The sequence below is a fragment of the Oncorhynchus mykiss genome, chromosome 18 (genome assembly GCF_013265735.2).
Source record: "Oncorhynchus mykiss isolate Arlee chromosome 18, USDA_OmykA_1.1, whole genome shotgun sequence".
In the NCBI taxonomy this organism is placed as follows: domain Eukaryota; kingdom Metazoa; phylum Chordata; class Actinopteri; order Salmoniformes; family Salmonidae; genus Oncorhynchus; species Oncorhynchus mykiss.
This window is the reverse complement of record NC_048582.1, coordinates 57,073,018-57,099,900: the sequence shown is the minus strand read 5'-3', so window position 1 is coordinate 57,099,900 and position 26,883 is coordinate 57,073,018. Positions and strand designations below refer to the sequence as shown.

The 26,883-nt window shown below is 41.0% G+C and overlaps 2 protein-coding genes and 2 long non-coding RNA genes across 15 annotated transcripts in view; 2 read left to right on the top strand and 2 right to left on the bottom strand.

Annotated features, from left to right (window-relative positions):
- The window catches only part of LOC110496565 (homeobox protein Hox-A3a), a 36,167-nt gene extending 9,728 nt beyond the window's left edge, over positions 1-26,439 (top strand). Inside the window, exons 1-5 of one of the 11 annotated variants that reach the window (XM_036953322.1) lie at positions 15,062-15,440; positions 17,084-17,144; positions 18,781-18,968; positions 20,773-21,358; positions 24,782-26,439. In XM_036953322.1, coding sequence (XP_036809217.1) covers positions 20,890-21,358; positions 24,782-25,581 — 1,269 coding nt within the window. In that variant the 5' untranslated portion in view covers positions 15,062-15,440; positions 17,084-17,144; positions 18,781-18,968; positions 20,773-20,889 and the 3' untranslated portion in view covers positions 25,582-26,439. The other 10 variants (XM_036953321.1, XM_036953317.1, XM_036953319.1 and 7 more) reach the window with 10 other exon arrangements.
- Positions 595-11,349, bottom strand: LOC110496572. 2 transcript variants are annotated; one of them, XR_005037515.1, is made up of 3 exons: positions 11,084-11,349; positions 4,524-4,589; positions 595-902 (listed from the first exon to the last, which is right to left on the bottom strand). It is a non-coding gene; the product is annotated as an uncharacterized LOC110496572 (long non-coding RNA). The 2 variants fall into 2 exon arrangements; XR_002469577.2 differs by lacking the exon at positions 11,084-11,349 and adding an exon at positions 7,949-8,102.
- On the top strand, positions 5,634-9,114 carry LOC110496568 (homeobox protein Hox-A4). The gene is made up of 2 exons (XM_021572543.2): positions 5,634-7,401; positions 7,935-9,114. The coding sequence occupies exons 1-2, from the start codon at positions 6,987-6,989 to the stop codon at positions 8,270-8,272; spliced, it is 753 nt and encodes a 250-aa protein (XP_021428218.1). The 5' UTR covers positions 5,634-6,986; the 3' UTR covers positions 8,273-9,114.
- LOC110496570 lies at positions 12,891-14,220 on the bottom strand. The gene is made up of 2 exons (XR_002469574.2): positions 14,002-14,220; positions 12,891-13,821 (listed from the first exon to the last, which is right to left on the bottom strand). It is a non-coding gene; the product is annotated as an uncharacterized LOC110496570 (long non-coding RNA).
- Positions 26,440-26,883: the final 444 nt, after the last annotated feature.

The following is a 26,883-nucleotide window of genomic DNA, read 5'->3' as shown; positions in this document are numbered from 1 at the left end:
GTAGACTCTGTGGCAACAGTCTAGGTTTAGTTAAACTGTGTTTCTAGTACGTAGCTATGTGTCAGGCCTATTTGATGTGTATAACAGTGTTTTACTGTTTGACAGTTATGGATTTCTGACTCCATTTCCATCGTTGTGTGTTGCTCTTTATATGTTGACAGATTTAAATTAGGCCTTTATCATGTCGTGATGATTAAAGCATTTGGATAATGGGTGCATTGCCCATGTCTAATTAAGAAGTACATGCTGGCCTACTGTATGTAGAAAACATTCTATTTGAAGTATCAGAAATGGTTATCTAGCCTTTTTTTTAAAGGTTTCATAAAGTCTAAAGTCTAAATGAGTTCTTACAATCTATTCATAACCTTTTTTTCATCGGTGAATTCGATTTCAATCAATGTAATCTCAAAGTATTTGATTGAAATTCAATGAATATATCTGAAAAAAAAATATTCAAAGGACTTTATATCAATACATCGATTGAATTCAAACTGACTCATCTGGTGATTTGACGTGGTTTGACCCCAACCATATTCCCCATCCCCCCCTTCTCTGCCCAATAACCTAATAGTTGACATATATCACTAAGTCGTGTAAACAGAAATGTAACTTTATTTCCATTACAGTTTGTGGTGTAGAATAAGTAAAACCATTATTCTATGCCATTATCATTGTGACGTCTGGGGAGAAAATTACACCATTGTTACACAATTAAAATGTCCAAATCGGGGTCCCTTATGCGTTGCACAGCAAGGCAGACAATGCCAGGCAGAAAAAAAGAACCGTCCCCAGCGCGCGGTTCACCGTGAGGTCAGCCATAGCAGAAAGATAAATCTGCATCCTCCCGGAGCCACCAGCAGAGCTCGCTTTAGGCCAAGTTCAGTGTCATCAGCAGCCAGCTTCTGATAGGAGGAGAACACACGCGCACACACACACACACACACACACACACACACACACACACACACACACACACACACACACACACACACGATTGTAGGATAGGACACACATATACTTGACCGGTTTGCTTGCCTTAATACATACACATTGCAGTGGCAAAATAACATTTGCATATTACATTCGTTTTTTTGTTGGATAGCCTGTGGTACATTTGAGCAGTATGGCATAGTAGGTAGATGTGAGGCACACAAAAGTATGAAGGACACACATGCATCCCTGAGTGGTTTGCTTGATACAAACGAATGAATAACGTAAGTTGTTCTGGATAAGAGGGCCTGCTAAATGACAAAAATGTCATTATAAACTGGGTGGTTCGAGCACTGAATGCTGATTGGCTGACAGCCGTGGTATATCAGACCATATACCACTGGTATGACAAAACATGTATTTTTACTGCTCTAATTACGTTGGTAACCAGTTTATAATAGCAATAAGGCACCTCGGGGGTTTGTGATATATGGCCAGTATACCACGGCTAGGGGCTGTATCCAGGCACTCCGTGTTGCTTCGTGAGTAAGAACAGCCCTTAGCAGTGTCATATTGACCATATACCCCAACCCCTCGGGCCTATTACTTAAATATAATGTACATACTGTATTAGAGGTATGCAGAGCGGTGTGTTGCAACCAAAACCCACAGAGAGACAGTACAGAGATGCAACTACAGTTATTCTGTTATAGGCCTGCCTTTATTGTTACTATAGGATACCATTAATTATAATATTCATGAGAATAATTACAGTAATGATAACAGAAATGAATATAGAGCAAATACATTTTTCGTCCTGAGCAGCCAGAAACCTTGCCTGGGCAGCACAGCCTCGCAGGGGTGGGACTGATGAACTCGAGATAGCGGGGAAGAGGAGGAAAAATTGGGGTCAAAAGTTTACCCGCTGAACAAGTCTCCTTCATCTGTTCAACCAGGGCCTGATGCCAGCGTTATAATAGCGATCTTGACTCTCCACACAAAAGATAGAATAGCTTTGAATTACATATGTTTGACGGTGCACTCCAGGTGAACCCTGAAAGCGGGGTGACCCCGAGTTAGGGACCAAGGGGAGTGGACCCCCGCCCGTCCCCAGACCCAAGATTGAGTGGCCAGCATTTTATTAAGGCTGTGGATTGGTGAATTTCCTTTGAATAAATTGCATTGGTTATGTTTAGGGACCAGGGCAAAATTAGCATTTTGAGGATTGATATTCTTACCCCGGTCACAGGGTGATGGGTAGGCTATGGCCACAGCCCCCCAAATGGAGCCTCCGGACTCCTTAAAAAACATTTAGCCTTTCTCTCGCTCTGCTAAGCAACACGTCTTGTTTTTTGCCTTACAAAAAGTCACCCACAAGTTGAGTTTGGTTACAAAGAAGAAATATGTAAAAATATATATATATATATATATATAATAAATGAAAACCGTGAAGTGTTATAAACTTTTCTGAATAAGAACAAAAACACCGTTATAATTGTATTAGGTTTTGAAAATGCGTTAGGCTTTAGGCTATAAAGCTTCTAAAGGGATGGAGCTGCAGAAAGAGATCGAACATAAGCGTTTTCCTTTCCCGTAAAACTATGAGAATATGAGCCCCATCCCCATCTAATTCTACATGAAAATTGCTAACCCAATGCGCTTTCATGGGGATCATTTTTCTGAAAATATGCATCTAGCCTATATTGTAATAGATACAATTGGTTTTCAAGACATGGCAAAATGTAGGCTAATGTAGGCTATTTTCCTAAAACGTCTAATGAAACTGTGCACTCGAAATTGTGAGATCTGCCATAGCCATGTCAGTAACAATTTATTCCCAAACTGTTCATTCATATTTCGTTTTGTTAAACAAACAAGTGGCCTATTATAAAATAGCCTAACTATTGGTTATTCATTCTTTGTTTATTTAAAAAGAGTCAAGAGCTAAAGGAATAATATGGTAATTGGAGGTGTGTCTTTAACATAAATAAATAAGGAAATAGCTCCCGCAAGTGATCTTTTTCTTATAGGATAATAACGAATTGGGTTATGGCACAATTCTAACAACTGTTTATTGAAGAAAATTGAGTATATGTTCTGTCGTATAAATTTAGAAGATACGGACTGGGCAAAATAGTATGTTATGATAACACAGACCCAACTAACTAAGGCCTTGTTGTTCTAAACGTTTGTGTATCACTAAAATCTCCATAAAACACTAGCTTGATGCAGTTGCTTTTGCTTTGATTTATGTCCTATTTTTAAGACGACAACTTAAACAACATGTTCAAAGTAACATACTATTTCACCCACCCCTCTTCCTCTAAAGGTGTGTTGAATGTGCAAGGAGCTCTGTTGGTGGCCTTCCTGTTTGAGCAAACATATCAATATATCGTTATACAAAACTCACAACATGTTGCATGATCAAAATCCTTATATTTGCAACAATAATTTGCACCCTTACCTTTACCACCTAGTGAATATTTTCCTCTGCAGCCTGGTCCTCCTAACAGACAAGGGGCCTTGTAGCAACCATGTGTGATCAGTCACTATCATCAGAGCACTTTTCTTACTGTCTACATTTACAGCACTGTGTCAGTTTGATATATATATTATATTCGTTAGATGTGGGAAGGACAGAAGGCGTGGCAATACACTTCTTTCTCACACATTACTTTAGCAAATGAATAGCACATTTATACCTAGACTTTTTGCTCTTTTGCTAATTAACTTAGATGCCTTGGACGACTTTTATTTAGAATAATTGTTACAGAAACGTTGCCATAGCCTGAGCCACATTGCACAAATAAGATTGGTACCAGTCCCATATTTATGAATGCTTATTTTTTTGATATTGTGAAAGTCAATTTATCATATTTCACATTTCCCATCTAAAATCGTTAAACACTGAATGTGTTTGTTTATAATAGCATATTTATGTCGCTGAAAAGTGTATTAGATCATCACGTTTGAGAAGTGTCAAAAGAAAACTTGTGATTTTACCTAAGTTTAACATTAAGTCATAAAAAAACATGTTCAACTTCAGAATAATAATAAATAAACACGTTTTCCCATCTCAAGATGTTAAATAAAAAATGACTATAGTAAGTGCAAAAAGCAGTGTATTAAACGCAATCAACTGCAAATAGCTGTTAAGCATTACCGACTTGGCCGGTCTCTCATGCAAGGGTAGGCTACTGTATGGCTAGAGAGTGGATAATAGCCAACCCTGCCCATATTTATATAACACATATATAACACACTGACTGTACATTTCAAGTTTTCTTTGTCACATGCGCAAGTACAAACAATGCAATATTTCATATCAAAATACTATTTTTTTTTATTAAAAAGAAGAGAAATAAGAAATATGAGAATTTTTTGTTGTTGTTGAGAATGTCAGCTATGTACAGGGTCAGTGTTAGTACCACATTTACAATGTGCAGTGAGGTAGATGTGTAGCTTACATGTAGGCAGGGATCAGGACAACGTGACTGGTAGCAGGATAAATAATAATGATAATACACCATATGGCAGCACCATAAGTGGTGGGTGGGTGTATGTGATTTAGATATCAAGTCAAGTATTCTTACCTTGGATATTATCTTGATAGATAGGCTCTCAGGTGGTCTTGGCTACATGCGTTCTGGAGGCCAGATCTACAGAATAAAATATCCCCCCTTGTCATTCACGATGAGTTACAGGTGCAGAATACATTACATCGTAATATAACACCTGTCAACTTTGGCTATTTAGATGCGTAGAATGCCATAGGCCTATATCTGACAAAAATACAAATCCCATAGAGATGGCTTTCGTTTCCGTCTTATCCATACAAAGCTCGGAGCAGGACCTGGTTTGAACGGGAAAAACAGGAGCCTAGGTGAGCAACAATAACATAAGCCTAACAGTATGATACAAATTGAATAAATATACATATGTATATCCTTCTAAATCAAACCTTGACAAGGATACACTGAAGCGTCCCTTCAGTTGGCTAACATCGCTACAGGAGTGCCACAATCGACGTAAGTCTTTTTAAGGTGGACTTACGTGGGTTTTGTACTGTTTAAAAATATATATATATATTACAAATTATTATTATTTTTGGGGCGCTGTTGGGTGCTGACCCGTACTAAGTGCACCGTTATCTCAACAGAGTCGAGTAGACCCGAAAACCGAAGTCCAAGTCCGGGTGAACTTCAGGTCACTGCGTCTAACAAATATGAAAATGTCGCCTCTTTGGAGAAGGGCACGCCTTGTTGTTTAACAAAGACTGTCAATGGGTAAGATTAATCAGAAACAAAATGGAAACGGTGTCACTTTGGGGTCAGAGAGAAGTTATCGCTGTTTAGGGGAGCGAATAGAAAGCGGGAGCGAAAAAATAAAAAAAATGAAGCTGTCAATATTTCCGAAGTTTGGCCTCCCCTTGCCACCGCGCACCGGGCCTTCTTCACGTGGACAGTCCCGGACACTTTCCCTAGAGTTGTTCGTGCAGTTGAGGAGGCTTCCTCGATATTTTCACCTCGGATTCGGAATAGTGAGATGGAGGGCAAGCAGGTCGTGGAGATGGCAATTGACAAGACACTGATGGCACAGAAGAGATACGGTCAGGGATGCTGCTATTATAAACTGTATATAATTGCACTTTTGTCATAGTGAAATGAAACGAGAAGTGTGTTTGGTTAATTGTAGGATACATGTTCGTGAGGTTGAATATATTTTCAGGTGATGGCTTGAATATTGTTATTTTAGGTCTAGTTGTTTATTTCAGTTGTTTGGCATTGTACTTATTAATAGTATACTATATTTATGATGATTATTATTATGCCCTTAGTCTTATGTTGTAGGCCTAATTATTATCTGACATCCACCTCAATAGTTTAAAATGCTGCACAAATGATGGGTGTTTATGTTAGATATTTGAGTAAAGTCAACAACTAACCTAGTAAAGTCAACTAAGTAAGTTATAATCAATCGCAGGCAGTTACTTCTAAAAATGAGTCGTATAGGCCTATCTTTGTGCTTACTGACAAGCTCTTTGTAGATAGGCCGATGCATGTTGATCACTTACTTTTGTATTGAGTTGCTTTTCATTTCAACACAAGTGTTCACTTCTCATCTACTAACATCATTGCAAATTCGCAACCGGTTATTTTGGCCTTCTTTTGGCCTTCTTTTAAGATACCATCTTGTATATGATGAGCCAAATATAAACTATTTGATGATACAATTAAAATGCAGAGTTATCATAGGTTTAAGTGACAATGTGTACCGCAGAGCCGCGTAACTGCGCCCAGGCAATGTTTTATCTTTGCTTCGCTTTGTGTGTGTGTGTGTGTGTGTGTGTGTGTGTGGCACAAATCAAGTTAAATATTTGCCTTCCTCGATTGTGCGTGCACATAATCTGTCACTCTCTAGTCTTCAGTTCACGATCAATATCAGTATCTATGTAAACACGTTTCCATTTAATTTAGTTCATCACCATCAGTAAAATGTTACAATACAGATTTACATTTTACGAACGGAATTACCAACTGATAATTGACTAGAAAGGAAAGCATCTTGGAAAGGAGTGGATTGGAAAGGCGCTCCAATGTCATCTTTGACAGAAAATAAGACACGTACAGTTTGCTTGTTTCCAAAGAGCCCATCCTTTTCCTGGGCAACAGTATGAGATACCCAACATCATCATCATCATCCTCCTCCTCATCATCTCCTCAAGGCCGTGGTCTACTGTGGGTTACTGCTAAATAAAGGGGTTACTTACTCTAGTTGAGTCAATGTGGTAAACAACTGCCTTGATACTTTTTTCTTTATCTATTTTGATTAAATAAGGAAATCACCAACGTAGGCTACTGAGACATTTTCGTTGTGCCAATGCCAGGCTTTCCATTGGTTCCTGTTTACATGATGCCCACAGGAGACGCGGTGATTGGTGGCGGTTTACACGTGACCAGACAACTTTGTACACTTGACAGAGAGTAGGAGGGTTTTGTGGAGATCAGAATAACGACAGAGCGATAAAAATTAGTATTGTTGCACTTCACAAATTAATGATCATGAGTTCATACTTGATAAACTCGAACTATATCGAACCTTCCTTTCCTCCATGCGACGAATATCAACAGAACGGATACATCCCCGCCCCTACTGAGTACTACGAACGGCCAAAAGATTCGGGCTTTCCCCATCACGACGAGGCGTCCTATCCGAGGTCAAACTACACAGAACCGAGCTACGACTACGGTAATGTCCCTAACAACGGTCTCGACGATTTCACCGACAGGCATCACGCACAGGCTCACCCCGTTGCCCAGAACCATGCCCCTCGCCTCAACCCAGTCCCAGACAGCGGTGCCGTGGCGGACGTGAGCAAAGACTGCAGCCTCGCCACTGAGTCTTATTCCAGCGCACAGAAGGGAAAGGAAGTGCCGGTGGTCTACCCCTGGATGAAGAAGGTCCATGTTGGTGAGTTATCGCCACGTTTAAATACCGGAACCACAGAGCAAGCCACCACTGGAACGTATGCACGCCCATTGAGGCAGCACTAGTAGCACCCCTTACAACGGCAATTTACGACCATCGAGCAGCGGGGTCGGTAATTAAGAACCCTCATAAATTTTATTGCCTGTGTTTGTCTGCCGGGGCCATGTGCCTATGTTGTCTTTTAACTAGAACTATACCTCCATGGCTGGACCCCAGCCAAACTGTAATATACAACCCCGCCGATTTTGTTAATCATTTTCTAAGGCTCGATTTGTCCCTGGATGCGAGCGCTTGTACACATGGGGTCTCCAAATTAAGGTATTTCTATGCAATAGAAATTGAGGCGAAACCCCCAACAAAACATCGTAGGCTTTATACCCCCATTAGACTACCAACGAGCCTTTATGGAGAACAACAGTTGTAATGTATCCAGTGGAGTTGGTGTTTGAACTGTAGTGCTTCATGTGGCAGTAACAACTGCTTGCTTGTATGTGTGTGTGCTTGCTTTTCTTCAGTCAATGCTACTTACAATGGAGGAGTGCCCAAGAGGTCTCGCACTGCCTACACCCGCCAGCAGGCTCTCGAGCTGGAGAAAGAATTCCACTTCAACCGCTACCTGACCCGACGCAGGCGCGTGGAGATCGCGCACACGATGTGCCTGACCGAACGTCAGGTGAAGATCTGGTTCCAGAACAGAAGAATGAAGTGGAAGAAAGATCACAAGCTGCCGAACACAAAGATCCGCTCCGCAAGCTCAGCCTCGTCCTTGGGAGCACAGCAGCAGCAACAACAGAAAATCAAAACAGCCACGCACCAGCAGCTTGTTCCCACGCCTTGCACCGCGAGCCTATAGTGATGGAATCCTCGCGCCAAACCAACAGACTGAGAACAGAACACAGAAACTGAATTTTGTGGCCCGATTCTCGAGTATGGCCCCCATGGTATTACCCCATTCCCTTGGCCCTTGGGCCTGTCGCGTCCTTTCAAAACCATTTCCCCTCTCAACCTCCTCTTTCTGTTTGTTCACTCTCTCCTCATTATTGAGCTCGAAATCCGCCACGTACTGCCCAAGATGGCAACTGAAATGTATGTACTTGTTTATTAAGACAGAAGGTTAACGCACATTCAAATGCACCACAGGACCTTGGATTATATGTATCATTGCATAGAATAAAAAGAAAGATAATGAGACGAGATATGTGAGGACGCGTTTTTCTTTTTCTTCTATGCAATGTTTTTGTTTATTCTCGTGGAAAGTTTTAATATACTTGAAAGAATGACAATGTTTTAGGAAAGCTCGAGTGCCCGGTCTGAGACCTATCACGAGGTTTAGAACGGGACAGGGTAGTAGTTAGGGTTAAGCTCGTGATGTGTGAATGAGTTGGTTTACTGTTGAATGTGTTATTAAGTCGTGTAATGTCCAGGTGACTTTCACCCCTAATGTACATAGACAAATCATAGCGAAGGCACAATACTGAATCCATTTTGTCGGCTAAAAAAAGACAACCTCGTTTGTTTGTTCGTGTAGTAGTGTAGACTCGTTTCATCTGTGATAGTGTGTCCCTATTTTGTGGTGTGATCTAAACTGTGAATATTTGTATATGTTGTTTGATCAATGAACGGTGTAATAATGTATTGTAGTTTAGGCACATGCAAGAAACGTTTCCCGTGAAATAAATATGTACTTCAATTGTATGGCTGATGTTGGTTTGCATATAATATTGTAAGATATTTCAGAATAATATGCATTGAGTTAGATCAAATTTTTGAATGCTATGGTAACAATAGCATAACTTGTCTATAGCGTAGGCCTATGTCAAAGGCCGCACAAAGGTTGTGGATGATTTAACAAGGCTCACAAACTCAATACGCATAGTGCTTGTTTCTTTAACGTTTAATGACGTTACACTATTCCCAAACAGGGATTGAAACCTTTGAATGAGCTAGCCAGTGCTTCGAATGTGCGTGCGTAATGAACGTTATAAGAAATACAATTCACCTAATTATGATAGCTGTGCTGGGTGTTCAATTTTGCTTTGTTTGTCCACTTTCGTTTTTTCTGGACAAAACAACTCAGACCAGTGATATTCCAATGGGCAGCACCTAAAACGTCAGTAAATATATACAAAAGCCCACTCCTTGCAAGTTCACAGTCCTAAGACATTCAGTCAATGTAGTTTCACAGCCAAAGACGCACAATTATCCAGAAATATCGTTGTGCATAAAGTGGGCATAAAACTCCAATAACATTTTATTTTTCACCCAGATGCATCTTTCTCAGTGGACTTTCCAGATTGCTATAAAACTGCTATTAAACTAAACAAGTTGATTTACGGGCCATGTTTCTCTGTTCAACATTGCATACACAGTTAACACAATACAAAACTAAATCGTGTGTGCATATTTGTTAATAATCTGTAAACTACTACTATAGGAAAGTATTTCGAAAGTATGAGAGTGTTGCAAATTGAAATAGGTTATTACTTACTACCATAATAATACATGTTCCACAATCTTTATGTAGCCCCATAGAGACCTGTTATATTCCAGGGAAGTATTTGGCCACACATTTGGCTGCTCCTGTTTTCGTTTTTTATTATAAGGATAATGTGCATTTTCTTCTCAAACCCTAGTATACCAGCGTGTGTTGGTCACTACCTGCTACATCTAAACAATCAGAGGGTTCAACGAGAGGACACATCAGTATCTGACCAATCATCGACTAGCAGCACTCCGCTTGACCTCTGACCTTACGACACACAATGTCCAGTCCTCCATATATATATGTATATATATATATTTGCCCACGAGACAATGCGGAAACAACATTTTTGTGAAGGTGTGCAAACGTGCTGTTCATTCACTCAAAGTCGTCTCTACTGCTATTCGTCCCACAAACGCCTCTGTCAGATCATGAGTGCAAAAGGAAGATTGAGATAGAACACGCTTAGAGCTATTAGAAAAAACAACTTTTCCATTTACTGTAGCTATAAAAGGGACCTCGTTGACCTCTCCAAAGGATCTACATTATTCTAGTAAATGAAAGACATTCTTATAATTATGGACTCTAACATTGAGTTTCGAGTAGATATGTTAACGAAATGAAAAAACAGTTATTCAAGACCATTATTATTGTTCGCCATAAGCAACATTTTGTCTATGTATCTGACTTTACAAGCATTCATAATCCATCCTTGATAGGCAGAAGCGATTGCTATGTTTTATATATATATATATATATATATATATATATATATATATATATATATATATAAGTAGGCCTGAGTGGAATGTTATAGCATATGCATAACAATCAGCGTATTTTCTTATCAAATGGCATTGGGCACAGCAGGAAAGGAATGCGTAATATGGCTACATCTTCGTAAACTCCATCTGAGCTTTAAGTGGATACAAGTGCAATTCAATGTAATGCAATATGGAAACATTTTAAATTACACAGAATTATCTTGCCAACTTAGTCTAGGCCTTTTCTGTGCCAGCAGTTGGCGTAGGCGTGGAGTTGAGAAATTGCCATTTTGTTTGATTGGCACAGGTTTTACGCAGTCTCTCACGATGTCAAGATAGTTAAATTAGACATTTGTGCTAATTTAATACCCGAATAGAGGTCACCCCCAATGTACTACATTTTAATATGATAACTCACGTGACGTATTCAATAATGAATGCCCTCGGGTCAGAAATAGAAATGAAAATCGGCAGTATTTTCATATGAAATGATCCTCGGCAGAGCACGAATCAAATATTCCTCTCTGCTAAATTCTCGCTCCTGTCCGTCCGTTCCCTGGTGGATAGAGCCCATGTTGTCTGATTGTGAGTAGATTTGGACACTTTCTGTTCTAAATACCTTGTTTTTCATTTCTTTACATAGCGATATGTTAAAGGTTGAGAGCAATGTGTCCACGTCATTGGTATTTGGTTGTGACTGATTTGTAACAGTGTATATTCAGCTGCTGCTTTGTTATAAGGCTTTCTTGCTCACCAGCATCAACCTCCTGTTAACCCGCAGCTTTGTGGGTTAGACTCTGCTAGGAGACTGGTTCCTTGTGGCAAAAATGCGTAAGCGTTACCGTCACGTAGCAATTTAAAAACTTGAAAACTATCAATTTCTAAATTGTTACCTGGAATCTGAATATTACTCATATGAAGATGTACTTTTTCAATGATAATAGACTATATGAGGTAGTTATTATGGTAGGATATGGCATTCAACTTGTGATCAAGGCTCACACCCAGGCGTTATACACAAGGCGCATCAGCATGTGGAAAAGTACAAACTTCTGCATAGCATCTGTGCTTTTCCATAATATAACATTTCTGGCTAAATTTACCCTAAAATGACTCAAAAGGAAGAGGAGGGGGATACGGAATTGCAATGTGGCAGCAACGAACTTTTATAATTCTGAACATTTAATTGATAAAATATGAACAGATACCCCGTTGTTATAGGACTGCTGCGATTGACAAAGCTGTGCAGTGAGACTTCTTGTTCTCTTCTGACCTGTGGCTTACATTCAAGGGTGTAGAGCCCAGAAATGCCACTTCGTTAATTGAGCATAAATTAAGTAGGCCTAATTGAAAATATACACTGCAATGAACTCAAATGTATATTGGCATTGGACATAAGTGATCACAAGATTACCTTAGAGCAACCCAATGACCCTGAGCATGGAAGAGGTCCCATGCTTTTTGCACACTCAACTTACTGTCACATTTGTCTCTGATTGTATAAATAAATTTGCGTTGAAATTAATTGAAAGGATTGTCAGATTCTGGTAAAAAACAATGCATTCACGTGGAAGTAGTACAGTAATCATTGACTTTATATTCCGTTTTCATGAGGTATAGATAACTGTTTTCAAAGTATTTTGTAAAAATACATTTTTATTAACAATTTATGTGCATGTTAACCCATGTCTGGTCTTGTGAGCCACACATGCAAAGTTTTAAAAGGCAAATATCAGGCTATTGTGCATGAATGAGTTGTCCACATTATTGAATGGGCGCCTTAAACAGAGAAGGCACAAAGAACAATCAAGAACTAAGTTAAACATTAACAGATCACCATCCTGTCCACGAAAGACTGACTTTAGGCTATAAGGCTGTGATTGAACATTAATGTAACATACAATATAAACATGTGTAATAACGATAAGTCTAAAAATATGTTCAAAATGACTTTGAGCGGTTAGTTTTAGTTTTAGCTTGCCAGAGGCTAGTTGAATTAAATGTGCCATTGGTCATGTGTAGGCCTACTATTATTGTTAATATTATTAATATTATGATTATTATTATTATACAGCATTATTATTGCTCTGAGGTCAAATTAGGAAGTTTAGTCTCTTGTTCTTACCCTAATTTTTTTATAATCAGCTCTTCAAAGCACTAAATATAACGTTAACCTATCAAAAGTGGCAATTGAAATACATTTGAAAGTATTACAACAAAAAGTCAACATTAATACAATTTTATTTCTACAATACGTACTGAAACAAACCAGCAGAACAGAAGTCAGTCCGTGTAGTCGAGATCCACCGAGGCTTCTTTGTCTTAGCTTGGACGCCAAGCCAGTTTAAGGCGTTGAATTTCGCATTAGCCTTGATGTTGGTCAATGTAAACCCCTGAGAAAGAGTTATCTTCTGCTGAGTGTATCGGTAACCCAAGGCTCGCTGTTAAGAGCTTCAAATGTCAACATTGTGGGGAGATATGTAGCCTATAGCCACCGCCGTCTGGCGAACACCCAAAGACAGAGGGTGTGGAGAGGTCGACAGCTCAAGTCCTCTTGGTGGCCGGGGAATGTTGGGAGTTTGATATATCTGAAGAAATAACTCAGCAAAAGTATAAACAAAGAAACTAACCAAATGCTGTAATAGGCTAATCATCTTGTGTGGTTTTTATTCTTGATTGCATTTTGTATTATATGTTCGGTTATTTTCTATAGTATTATCACTAGTGTATAGTATTACTATAGTATTATCACGGATTATTGGAACTAGCTCTCAAATCAAGAATTCCACTGTACGGTTTTACACCTGTTGAATTCTGTGCAGTGGCGAATAAACTTTGAAACTTGAAACTGCTGAAAAGGACAAACACCCATCCTAAAAAGTATCCAAAACTTTCCCAGCTGAAAACGGAGGTTTAGCTATGTTCGTAATTGGTTTTGTAGTCTCCATCCTCTCCTTGTTTTTGACCCCAAATAACTTCACACTCGACTCTCTGGGCCTCGGCTTGGGTCAGGAAAAAGTTCAGGTGCGGTGGCGAAACCCGGCGTGGGAGAGAGGGTCTGTTTTCCCTCCACCGTCAGCTCCAGTCACAGACGCTCCCCGGCATGCCATGCATGTGCACTCTGAGCTGGTGCAGTGGTATGCAAATCTGGCCGAACTAGAACAGAGAAAGACATAAATCACATTTCTGTATCACCTAAATGTATCCCAAAGTAAAGGCCTTTCTCTGAGTTTAAACGACGTCCCCTCTTCACATAAAAAAAACCCCAAAACAATTATGCTAATCAAATCTGATTCACCCATAATTCTAACCCAACATAAATCATAAAATCAGAACCTCCTCACTCCCAATCTTCCACAAAGTAGTCTGAAAGGTAAACTGATAAGAGATGGTCCCCTCCTGCTCGGATTTTAAAAAGTTTAAACGGCTCAAGTTGTAGTTTGAGAAGACAAAGGGTGGCGTGGTGTGGGAGTGGGATGCGCTCCATGTCCGCTTGACGTGATTAATAGTTATGGTGGAACATTTCCACGCCCGCTGCTCAGTGTTGACAGAAAACAAGCGCCAAACGGCGCCGAGAGAAGGGCTGCTCTTCCGGACAAGGTTTAGGCTGTACCCGGGAAGTCTAAACGATATAATGTAGTGGGCCACCATACCGTTCATAACTTAAGTTGTGGGTCTATTAGACATTGCAGTAGAATATACATTTATTTCAAAGATAATTATTGTCGATGACCCTCATCTCATACGTTTTCATGTGAACAAGAAGAGTAGGCTAGTTGCCATATTACCACCTGATCCTTCCCCCTCCCCATACTGGGATTTGAGTATGTCCTCTGCGCAAACCTATAATTTCCAGCATCACTCAACTGGCGGTAGGAAATGCGTAAGAGCTGCAGGTTGAATGGAGGGTCGCTGCACTGACCAGGGGGGTAAAGAACCAGCTCAATGCGCTTACTCGTGCACCATCTCCTCTCAGATCAGCACTGACTGACTAACTGACACTCACACCTCCCGGCTACTGGGACGCACACCTTTACGCAGCGTTCGGACAGGTAACTATGAGATATTTGATTTCGATTCCGCCGCCAGTATGTGGCTATTGACTGAGTGGGTGAGTGGGTGAGTGATTGGTTGTATAGCTCGGGGGTGTGGGGTGATGTATAGTGGAGTGGTGGCGATATTGAGAGCCTCTGCACACTCTGCACACAATAGCACAGCCATATCTCTCTATAAAAAAGAAAGGGGTGACTCGGGTGTTGAGTGAGCAATCCGCCACCCATAAGGGGCTTCCTTGAGGAAAAGCCCTCTATCTATCTCACATAGTGAGAATTGTCACACCACCACGCCAAACACATCCCTGGCTCTACCCGTGGCCCAAGGCTAGTTAGCCTAGCATCACAGTATTTTACATCGGGATTAGCGCTCTCTGATTACGTTAATAGGCACTAAATATAGGAGCCTTCAAAACTGACAGAACACACACGCCTCGGAATCAGGCGAGTTGTGTGGAAGTAGAGAGGCACTGCGAGAGACCTGTCCCATCGTACATTGTAGTCTCATGTACCCTTCTTTTTCCTCCCTCTAAAGTGATCCGTTTTCCTCAGGGGCAATGACTGCCTCCATGAATGATTCACGGGCTTAAATAAAAGGGATTTAAGTTGACGTGGTGTCACGTGAGCAGGGCGCATAATACGGCGCGGTGTTATGGCACCGGGAGAAAACCGGAGCCCTGGTCTGGCCATACGATGCTGATTACGCGCATCCCCCCACTTTCCGTGAGTTTAGTCGGGGCTTTGTAGACTTTTGCTGAGGAGAGAAAGAAAGAGGGAACGAGAAAGAGAGAGACAGGGAGAGAGGGAGGTTCTTGCTTGTTGTGGATGCTATTATACTGCTGTCACGGACGGATATGTTTTTCCTCGCGGACAGAGTCAGAGCTTGTGCTTGGGGATGATGGATTTTATTTTGAGGTATTTCCGCCGATTGTTCATAACTGTCGTGAGTTATTGCCGCGCGAGGCAGAGGTCAGTAAGCAAAAAAGACTCCATGTTTGTGTCGGGCTGGAAAATAAAACTGAAACATTTTGAAATAGTATATGTTGTCATGTTGTTAGAGATATCGTCGATTTTCAGTGTCAGGCTACTAAAATGAATTATACTACATGAAACATAACTTCAGTTATATTTGCTTCACTATCCTGTGTGAACATTTTAGCTTGGCTTCAAAGTCCTCACAACAATTCCCCATCCCATGGTCTAGCCTTACTCCATTGGTGTTAATATTCACAATAAAATATTGATTTTTAAATGTTTGATTTTCAGTTTCATTTTGATCAGATTCCTAGCTCAGAATAGTGCAGACACTCAAGTGTTTAGCTAGAACCCCTATGCAGTTCATGCAGCCATAGCCACAGATAGCCTACATCAGATTTGCAGTTGGCCTAGATAGCCGTTTGTAAATAAACCCAGCCATTTAAACCTCTGCTGGTTAGAAAATAAGAAAAAAAAACTGAGGTGAAAGCAGTCATGACGTCCTGCTCCGAGGAGTAATTCATTTCCCTATAAAATACATCAATTTGTGGTGTTAAACATGGGTTTTCTCGGGAAAGGATACATCAAGTTGAGGTACATAAAAAGCGAAGAAAGGCTTTGGGGTTGTGCGGCTCTGCCACGGAGACGAGGATAATGGTAGACGGAGTGCCATATAGGACCGCGCGGCCGCGCTGAGGTCACGGCGCTCGGGTGTGATTTATGGGCGCAGGGACTTGGGGCAGCCATTGCACGAGCGCTAATGACTATTCGATCCAATTCCAATGGTGGACAAAAATACAAACAAAAACAAAAAAGCTACAAAAATGATTGTCCAAGCTACTATTTTTGTTTTCTGGATAGTTTTGTTTTTGTAACATTAATGTTGAAATATAAATGTGACTGTTTTGAAATTTATTATTTTTATTACTAGCAATAATTTGATTAATAAGATAAAAATATGTATAATAATGTGGTTATTAAGTTTAATTTAAAGAATATTCACAAACTTTGTTGCACAACGAACACATAGGATTACAATATGATACAATATTTACATTTGGACACAAGATAGGTCACATTAAAATTCTTTAAACTACTCGGCTAAAGCCTATTATCGTACATTTGTGTATTTACTTGACTGGTTTTGGCTGCTAATGTTGAATTAATTTATTGTTCAAAGTAATTAGTCTATTGTTAGGCTACTTGGAGTTTTCATTAGGCCTAGCCTACTCTCTTCTGGAAATATGATATTAGCCTACTAATATATTATGCACATTGTTATTATTGATATGAACTTAGCATTTACATGTTAGGTGGAATATTGGACCTATAGGTTTATTAAGGAAAAAACAGGTTGGCTAAAGTAACGTGGATTTGAAATTTTCTTTCAGAATTCTACCTAAATAAATCCCATCCATCCTACGGTCTTCACGAGACCCTGCCCTGCCTTCGGTAAGTCCATATTATGTCCTCATTGATTTCTGTTAGAAATGCTTGATGGTCATATCCTGATTCAATTCTAATAAGTAGCACTGAGACGCCTACACCAGCACACTCACACACAGGCCTGTACACACACATCCATAGCCTGTAGACTTCCTATATAGCTTAAAGTGGTGATATGAAACGCCCGAGAGCAATAATTCGTTCTCTTCCACATGTCTTTTGTAGTGTAATTTGTCACTATAAAAACGACGGGGGAATCGCAGCTCTTGCAGCGATGCCTTGTTCCTTTCAAAAGATCCCTCTCTGAAAACCATCTGCCTTGGCAAAGGCTATAGATTACACTTGCTGTAAAGTTGGCAAAATATGACTCCCAAAAAGTAGTTTTGGGGTGGTTTGTGTTCGTCCTTTTTGTAATAATATCAATCCGCCTTCTGTTCCCACTATCTCCATGACATCTAACCCCGTAGCTAGGGCCCAAATTAAGGAAAATCATGACTCAGCATTTCGAGAAAACACAAAGCAGTAAATAATTATACCAAGTCACTATTCTGCTTTGAAAAAAGAAAGGCAACGTTTGCTAAAAAATATCCTCACGCACGAATGTTGGTCCCACTCACCCTCCCACGCCGTCTGAATGTTCTACCTTTTTATTGTGTGGCTGAATCTGGCCTTCTATCCATCCACCATGCGGCCTCTGACCAGAGAAGCAGTGCTCTAGACGTGTTTACTGCCTTGAGATGCAAGAGGACATAAATCGTTTTGCTTTGTCCGCAAACGACACCATTCACATGCAGAGGGATTCCCCATGCTCTAGGTTTCTCTCTCGCCGGTTTCTCTTGTATACCTCCTCTGTTTTCCCTTTTGGAGATGTCTAACCCGATGGGGTCTTTCCCTTGGTTCACCCCAACCGAGGCTTTGATCGGCGGCGTCCCCAATTCATAAACGCATTTATGTATTTTCTAACCATTCAGGAAAAATACATATTCGATCCTAGGAATTTAGAAATGTGTCGATTATTGCAACACACACAAAAAAGTAATAATCCAAGCACAATTCGTATTGAAAGGCTTGATAGGTTACATAAAATGCAAAAGTGTTGGTTAATGATTAAGCTGCGGATGGGCGCCCTTTATCCCTCTCATAGTAATGGTAATGTGGGGTTGTCACCATCAGCTGTGCTGCATAAAGCTGTGTACTCTCCCATCATTTCATCCAGTCATTATTCGATTCTGTGTTTAATAAATAACAACAAATGCCATAAAACACTTGGGATGGGTGTTCGTGGTTTTTGTGATGCTATTTTTTTGGAGGGGGGGGGGGCAGGATTTGAAGTGACTTTTTGTGTCCAAGGCACTAGTTCATTTGCATAATGTTCCTTGTCTATGGTGACGCTATGTTTCGGGGAGTTCACTGTTCTGGTGATGTCTGCATGATACTTGTGCCCAAACACATAGTCCATAGCCCTGGCTAGGTTTAATATTGGTATAAGACATGGGCACTGCTCTAGCATGTGATAAGTTCAACCCCGAGGGCCGATAGCGGTTATCTGGACGACCCGAGTGCTCGCGCCTGCTTTCATTATCTTGGTTTACCCTTCAAACATCGAACAGAAAAAAATGGATTTTGTTTCTTCTACACACAGAGCCTCTCGCCCCTTCCCTTTTTTGTTGTGGCGGATGAGTCCTGTATGAGCTTGGCGCATGCTGGTGCTGCTGCTTATACCCCAGCTCGCTCTGCCTAAACTTTTTCTCCGGACTACTGTTTTGATCGATTTCGTCGCTGAATGAGAACATATTGCCTTGTGCTTTGCATTCATCGTCAGAGGATAAGGTAAGCAGGCCAGAAATTGTCTCTCTCTCGGTTGTAAAAGGCAGAGTTCGTGTCGCGCGGTGATTTATCACCGTATGACTTACATCTCGGTTCAGGAAGAGTTCACACACAACACAGGCAGCCAGATTTCTCTCGCGCGCGGAGCGGGGGGCTGAGTATTCGAAGGCTCGAACCTGTCTTCTCTTCTCTTTTCTGCCCTGTCTGTCTTTTTTCGACCAGACTACTATTTATTTTGGAAATGCATCAAAAAGCTTTCTGATATGTATTCCAAAGCAATGCTTTCATTGCAGATCTGGTGATGGGATGTGATATTCATTTTAATTCTGCGGTGTGTTGAGGGCAAGAGGGTCTGGTTTTCAAACAGTTTTTGCTTGTCGTGGTGTGTATTGTGCTGTAACGAGCCGTAGTTAACGAATTATCTATCCATTTTCTTTTATAAAAACATATCTCAGGTGATCTAATATGAAGATCATGGTCATGTTTAATATTGACATGATTGATTTATAAGAGTATCGCTAGGCCTAATATTACTTTTGCCCAAGTTAGTTCTATATTGTACTAAAAGAGTAGTAATATATTTATTTCTAATAAAAATACAATGAATATCAATCATTATCACAAACCTTCTCCACTTGTTGGCTATCATCATTTTATCGTGGTGGTATGTCTCTTGCACTGCCTTAACTAGGCTACACAATAGGATGTTCATGTTTTCATTTTGGATTCCACTATAGCCTACAATAACCTGCCTATATTTCTTTAGCTATGAAACTAGTTTTACATTTGAGATAGTTTGTGAATTGATACTGCTGCATCGAGTAACTCGTTTATTTTTAATGATTCACATAATTTCCATTAGCAGGTGTGACAATAGCTTTTGCCTATAGTTGCTATTTTATCCAGACTACAATGCTTCACAAATTAAGCCTAAAATCCTTCTAAGGAAAACTCTACTATTTTTATTTTAAAAACGTGTATGTTGTACCCATTTGCCCATATCGATTATCAAAATATATATATATAATTTAAATTGCATAGTTTTTCAATTACTTCTCAATTGATATGACCCCAGTTTACCTACCTCAGTGAGTAGACTACTAGCAGTAGTTGGGCATTCCCACTCATTAGATTCACAATAGCTATTTCCTAGCCTAGAAGTACGCCTATAGTTCTAGGCTACATTCCTAAATACCGAGCCATAGCCTAGCTGTTCACCCGGCCGCTGTCTGCAGTGCGCCATCCCGCCCTTTCATACATCACCGGGATGCGCGACTTCGCCGAAAGCACCGACAGGAGCCTTTATTATAGGCCTGCGAGGGAAAGTTCACGTCGTGGTCATGGAGATGCAGTTTTACAGGTTTCTTCCTGGCCCTCATCCACCTTGGTTCCACACACACATGCAGCAAAAACTGGGGAATGTGGTTGTTTATGCTTTTAGCAAGGTGGCTGGGCTGGGGCAGAGACTACAGCACACTGCGGTGAAGGCTGACCGGGTCTGTGGAGAGAAAGCATAGAGAAGTCATAGGCCCAGTTCACGACAGGCCTTTCGTTTGGTGGTTTACAATTAATTTTAATATTGCACAATTGGTATGCTTTTATAAACGTATTTATTTTGATTCAGTTAAGTGCAGATGAGGTTTGTGCATGCCTTTGTTCCCTTTGTTGGTAACCAGAAGGTAAACGAGAATAGCCAGAGAACTGTTGCCCCTATCTTGCCTCCATAGTATCTGGTGTCAGCCCTTTATTGAAAAGTAAGATGGATCGCTACCATTTCTTCTCCTCACCGTGCTTCTTGTAACCCTAGGTTCACCCGAGGAGGCCATTGGCGAAGAGGTGTCACGTGACCAAGGGGTGCCAATGTTATTCAACAAGGGTGTCAAGACCCTGTCAGTTTCTGAAATAAATATTGGGAAACGGCGAGATGCAGAAGGCAACCTACTACGACAGCTCCGCAATTTACAGTGGCTACCCGTATCAAAGCGCAAATGGCTTCAGTTATGATGCCAATCAGGTCCAATATCCCCGGGCCTCTCATGTGGAAAGTGAGTACCATCGACCAGCCTGCTCCTTGCAGTCCCCAGACGGCTTGGTCGCCCTGCAGAAACCGGGGGAGATGGCGGAGAACTGCGATAGGGGTACGGCCATCCAGGCAGCGCAGCCACCCGTCCTCACTGAAACCAATCAACCGCAGATGTCGGTGTCTGTCCCACCACCCCCTCCCCAGTCACAGTCCCCCGGTTCTCTCAACCAGAACACGAGCAACGGCTCCTGTCAACCCAACTCAAAGAGCTCGGTGCACAGCTCGCCGACCACCACCCGGAAGCACATCTTCCCCTGGATGAAAGAGTCCCGTCAGAACCAGAAGCCTAAAACCAGTAGCTCCAGCTCAGGTATATTACCTAGACGCCACTTCTGAGGAGACACGTGATAAAATACACCCCATTATTCATGCGTGGTTCTGTGATTCATTACTGATACATGAAACAGTTAACTTACATCCATACCCCCCCCAAGTCACCAATTATGTATATATATTTTCATCAGATGAACCAACATGTTTGATTATTTCCATATTATTCATACATTCGAGTTCTCAAACTTTTCCCTCACAGTTGAACAAACTATAGTTTACCATTATGATGTATGGCTTATTATCTATTATGCAAGCACACTCAGAGCCATGTATTTAGAGAGTTGGGCCATTCGGCATCCTGATGCATTTACGGCAGGTAGCCTAGTGGTTTGACCGTTGGTCCAGTAGCCGAAAGGTTGCTGGATCGAATCCCCGAGCTGCCAAGGTCAAAATCTGTCCTTCTGTCCCTGAACAAGGCAGTTAACCCACTGTTCCCCGGTTCAACGTGTTCATGTTAGCTCCCCATTAACGTTACATGGAGAATATTTAAACAGTGCTATGTAACTGTATGTCAAGAATTAGAACGATGTTCAAAAATTTGGTTAACTCTGAATGTATGGCTCGGGCCTACTCCATCGTGATATTCTTTATGATCTAGTTCTAAAGGTCCGGGCAAGGAGACCCACAGCTCCGCTTAAACCGTTGACAACAATCAAAGGATTTTTAAATATTTGAAGAGCAGAGTCAGACCTAAACAGGCCAATTATTTAACTAGGCAAGTCAGTTAATAACAAATTCTTATTTACGATGTCAGCCTAGGAACTGTGGGTTAACGGCCTTGTTCAGGGGCATAATAACAGATTTTTACCTTGTCAGCTCGGGGATTCGAGCTATCAACATTTCGGTTACTGGCCCAATGTCTAACCACTTGGCTATCTGCCGCTTCATGCAAAACAATGATCGGAGTTATACTGCTTGTAACTGCATCAGTACACATCAAGCCTCACGACATATCTCAGTACTGGCCACCATTAATTGGATATTTGAGTGATATCAAATAAAAGTGAACTACACCAGACAAGTATGAATGGTTTATGTTCATTTCCCGTATTTTGTGGGCTCTGCCTGTCAAGCAGCAGAAGAGCGCATATGCCGTGCTACTGTCAGCTGATAATGTTTACTTTGCATGCTATAGGTAGAAGCTGTACAGTTAGCTAAACATATAGTGAGTGGTAAGTAGACCTAATGTAGGCTACTTTTTTCTCCAAACAATGTTGGCTTACCTATCGAAGTTAACTAACATGATCCCCTTTTCAACATTGTTTTTAAGAGTATTTAATTACAATTGCTGCTGACAGACATGATATAGGTTACATTGATTGATAGACCATGTCAAATTGGCTAGCTAGTTAACAAGCAAACTTTCGCGGGATAAATTAGATGACTATATCCAAACATTGCTTGATTTGCTTGCCATCTATAGTGGAGGTGACCGTAGCGCCGACTGACAACATTACCAGGACTGGGACTTGCCGATGTCAAGCTCTTTCCAAAAGCCTAATCTCTGAAATATATCTGAAATTAGGTTATCATTGATGTTTACTGATCATGTTTTGCATGGAATGGTCGTAAATTTGTAGTTATGACTATGCTCAATAGGTGATGATATTAAAACCAAATATTTATAACATTTATTTAACAATACCTTGGAAACCGCACCTAGTTGCCAATGGTTTTAGCGGAGCTGTAGTCTACTTGCCCCCCAGAAGCCAAATCGAACGTATTGTGACGTTTTATTGAAAACGACCTATTTCGTATAATACCCCTTTTACGCACACCCTCTTGTGATGTCAATAGGGTCCCCCATTAGTATGCATTCCTTATGATCTATTATGATGTATGCATGTTCATTAGAAATACTCAATTGTGATCCATTCCTCATAGTTTTAGACCTAGCTCCACCATTTGTTGTCCATATGCTCTATCGTTGACTTTCTGCTAGAATAAACATAATATATTGTCCGTGATCACACAACATTCCATGCAGGACAACAAACAAACATACAAAAACAGTTGTTCCAATTTGTTCTCTTGTTTTGATTAGAGGAAAAGCTAGGAGACCTGGGGGAGGAAGTTGTTTACCCAAAGTTGAAAGATGCTTAAATTCCCATGGCCTTACCAAATCGTGTTGTCTCCATAGGCTAGTATGCCTATTTATGTCCACCTTTTGGGAATATATTTGGTCAGAAGTGAATAAGTAGGGCACCCAGGCATCTAAAAGGTCTGCTGAATCCCATTTATCATGAGTCTGTCAAGATGTCTGCCAAATTGATGCCAAAGGGACTATTTCAAACCTTAGCCTAAGGCTTACCCCACTGGGTAAAAACTGGTTGAATTAACGTTGTTTCCACGTCATTTCAACAAAAAGATTATATGTGATGACATTGAATCAACGTGGAAAACTGATTGGATTGGCAGAAAGTCATCAATGTAAATGATTTCGTATTTTTTTCACCCAACTTTTAACCTAAATCCAATGACATGGTGAAATTATTTTTGATTTCGCGTTTAATTCACTGTTGATTTTCCAGCAAATGTAAATTAAAACTAGACTTTGAAATAAGTCTGTGTCCAGTGGGTCTGCTTTTTGCAATAATTCTAATCACAGATCCCTCAACAGTAGCTCCTTAATGAAACAAGATAATTTTGAATATTACATTTTTATTTGGATAATTATTAGGATTTGGATTATAGCCCGATTATAGCATTTTTCGAATGACAGCAGTATTAGTAGCCTAGTTTCTGAAACAGAGATGGTGAAAATATTATATCCCCATTTATAAAGAAGAGCTAACTCATAACATGATGCCATGCTGCATTCCTCACGCCCAGCTTCTGGCTGTACAGTAGCTAGTAGCAACATTTATTAGGTGTTGGCAGCCTGCCATAAACGGTAACTAGACCAACACCTTGCTGTGCAGCGGCAGAGCCCAAGCCATTCAGCATGGTGAGACTCATAGGAGATGGCAAGGCGAGATTTAGCTCATGCGCAGTGAGGAATACAGATATTTGCATTGCACATGTGTGTACTATGAGGGTTAAAAAGCTACAGTGGGAAATATGAGGTAGTTTAACACACACACACACACACACAATTATAATCACTCTGATTTGGCTTTTGAGTAAAGTATAGCTAACAGTTGAGAGCTGTCCCCAGCATGTATACAGTCATAGTTAATGTTATGTCTGATATAATTCCACTAGTAACATCCACAGTCAAGGTGAGGACATCTCTGATTTGTCTTTATTTGTAGAACTCTTATTGATATGTGTATTTGAGTCGGTTCATGTGGAGAAACGTGTGTTATCAGCTATGTGTATCTTGTCACTCTGTCTTGTTCTTGTGCTTGCTGCTGGGGTTGGTTACTGATTGACTGCCTTCCTTTTCCTCTTCCGCCAGTTGAGAGTTGCCCTGGAGACAAGAGCCCCCCGGGCGGGTCAGCCGCGTCGAAGAGAGCCCGGACGGCTTATACCAGCGCACAACTGGTGGAACTGGAAAAGGAGTTCCACTTCAACCGCTACCTCTGCAGACCCCGCAGGGTCGAGATGGCCAACCTGCTCAACCTCACGGAGAGGCAGATTAAGATCTGGTTCCAGAACCGCAGGATGAAGTACAAAAAGGATCAGAAAGGGTGTGGCATGATGCCCTCTCCCGGGGGACAGTCCCCTCGGAGCCCCCTCGGCCCATCACCCGGAGGCGGGGGTGGAGGATACCTCAACTCTATGCATTCTCTGGTTAACAGTGTACCCTATGAGTCCCAGTCGCCAACGTCTTACAATAAGCCCGCTCATAATGCATACGGTATGCCTACGTCATATCCCCCTCCATTGAACAGCTCCCTAAACAACTGCCCGCCCTCTCAGAAGAGGTATCCCGGGACTGGCGGCTCGGCCACGCCCGAGTATGACGCGCATCCTCTTCAAGGAAATGGCGGCTATGGGACGCACTTGCAGCAGGTCAGCCCTGTGTATGTAGGCGGAGGTTACATCGATTCGATGCCCAACAACAGGGCCTCCGTTTTCGGCCTGACCCATCTCTCGCACCCGCCGTCCACAAACATGGACTACAATGGAGCAATCACTATGGGCAATAGTCACCATCAAAGAGTGTGCGATCCAAACCCGACATACACAGACCTTAATACGCCGCACTACTCTCAGGGAAGAATTCAGGAAGCGCCCAAACTGACACATCTGTAGCCGGGTTGCAACCTGGATCACTCCGCCCCATTGTCTTACCTGACGAACCACCATCGCTTTGTTTCTTCTCTTCTTTAGTAGCTTTTTCCACCTTCTCTTTGTTCTAGGTTATGTTTGTTCTTTTTTTAATATAGTTTAATGTGTGAAGTAGCATAGGAAAGTAATCACGCTTGCTTCAAATGTTCACTCTATTTGCTATAGTGTTATTGTTCCGCACAGACCTATTATCTGAGACAACACGCGCGGGGGCACATACGCATAGACCTATTTAATCTTTAACTTGTTTCTAAAAACAAATCAAACAGGGTATATGAACAAATCTTATGGTATTATTTTAATGTGAATGTGTTAGTTTTTTGGTATTTATCCGCAGTTGAAGATTTGTTTTGTGTTATTATTTTGCATTTTGTTGCACTTGTGGAAGGATCCTTAAAAAAGGGAGGCCTGGAAGCTCCAGCCTACGATCTAACCAGCTTGTGTTCTGTTGGACTTTCAAAATGTTATTTATTTATATGACGTTATATGGAGTTCTTTAGTATTATTTGACCCCCCTGTGCTCTTTGTATGTGGAGAGAAGGCTATTGGAACCAGGCCTAGGCTCTAGTTCTACCCCTTACCTGACAGTAGACAGACGACAGAGAGACAGACAGACACTGATATGTTGGTGTTATTTGTTTCTTCTTCGAGGAGGTATTTTATTTCTCTACGAATGCAAATCAACCAGTCACGCTTGGAAGGACGGACAGATATTAGACGTTTCTTTATTGAACAAATATTCTAGATATCACCAAGTTTCTTTTTCAGTGTCATTACATTCCATGCTGCTCCAGTTCGAATAAATAAAGAAATGAATTTAAATATGCATTGTATCTTTCAACCTGGATTTCGAGGGTATTTAAACATATAAACACATGGCACAAACTACAATAAGGAAGCAATAATAATAGGCATAATAATAATAACAAACATCTTATTATCCCATAAATTATTTATGAGGAGGAAAAACACTGGTAGGACTTTAGAGGGCAAGCTATTTCATCACAAAAATGTAATTCACATTATCTCAGAATCAATATTACCTATAATAATCTATAGCATAATAGTTTATTTGATAGTGACAATAAATACCGAAAACATTGTATAAAAGCCTCTCGTTTTGTCTCCCTTAGCGCGTGGGCACATCAGAAGCTTTTGCTGTAGCCTTGTTCCCGCGCCTCCTCCGCACGAGCACATCCATAATAATAAAAGTGTCACGAGGATCTTCTGCAGTATCTGTTAGCATAAAATAGGTTAAATGAGAAA

Bases quoted from the DNA above. Each gene is read 5' to 3' on its own strand.
- LOC110496568 (XM_021572543.2), top strand. From the start codon at position 6,987: ATGATCATGAGTTCATACTTGATAAACTCGAACTATATCGAACCTTCC. The intron at 7,402-7,934 runs GTGAGTTATCGC...GCTTTTCTTCAG, and splicing joins GATGAAGAAGGTCCATGTTG to TCAATGCTACTTACAATGGA.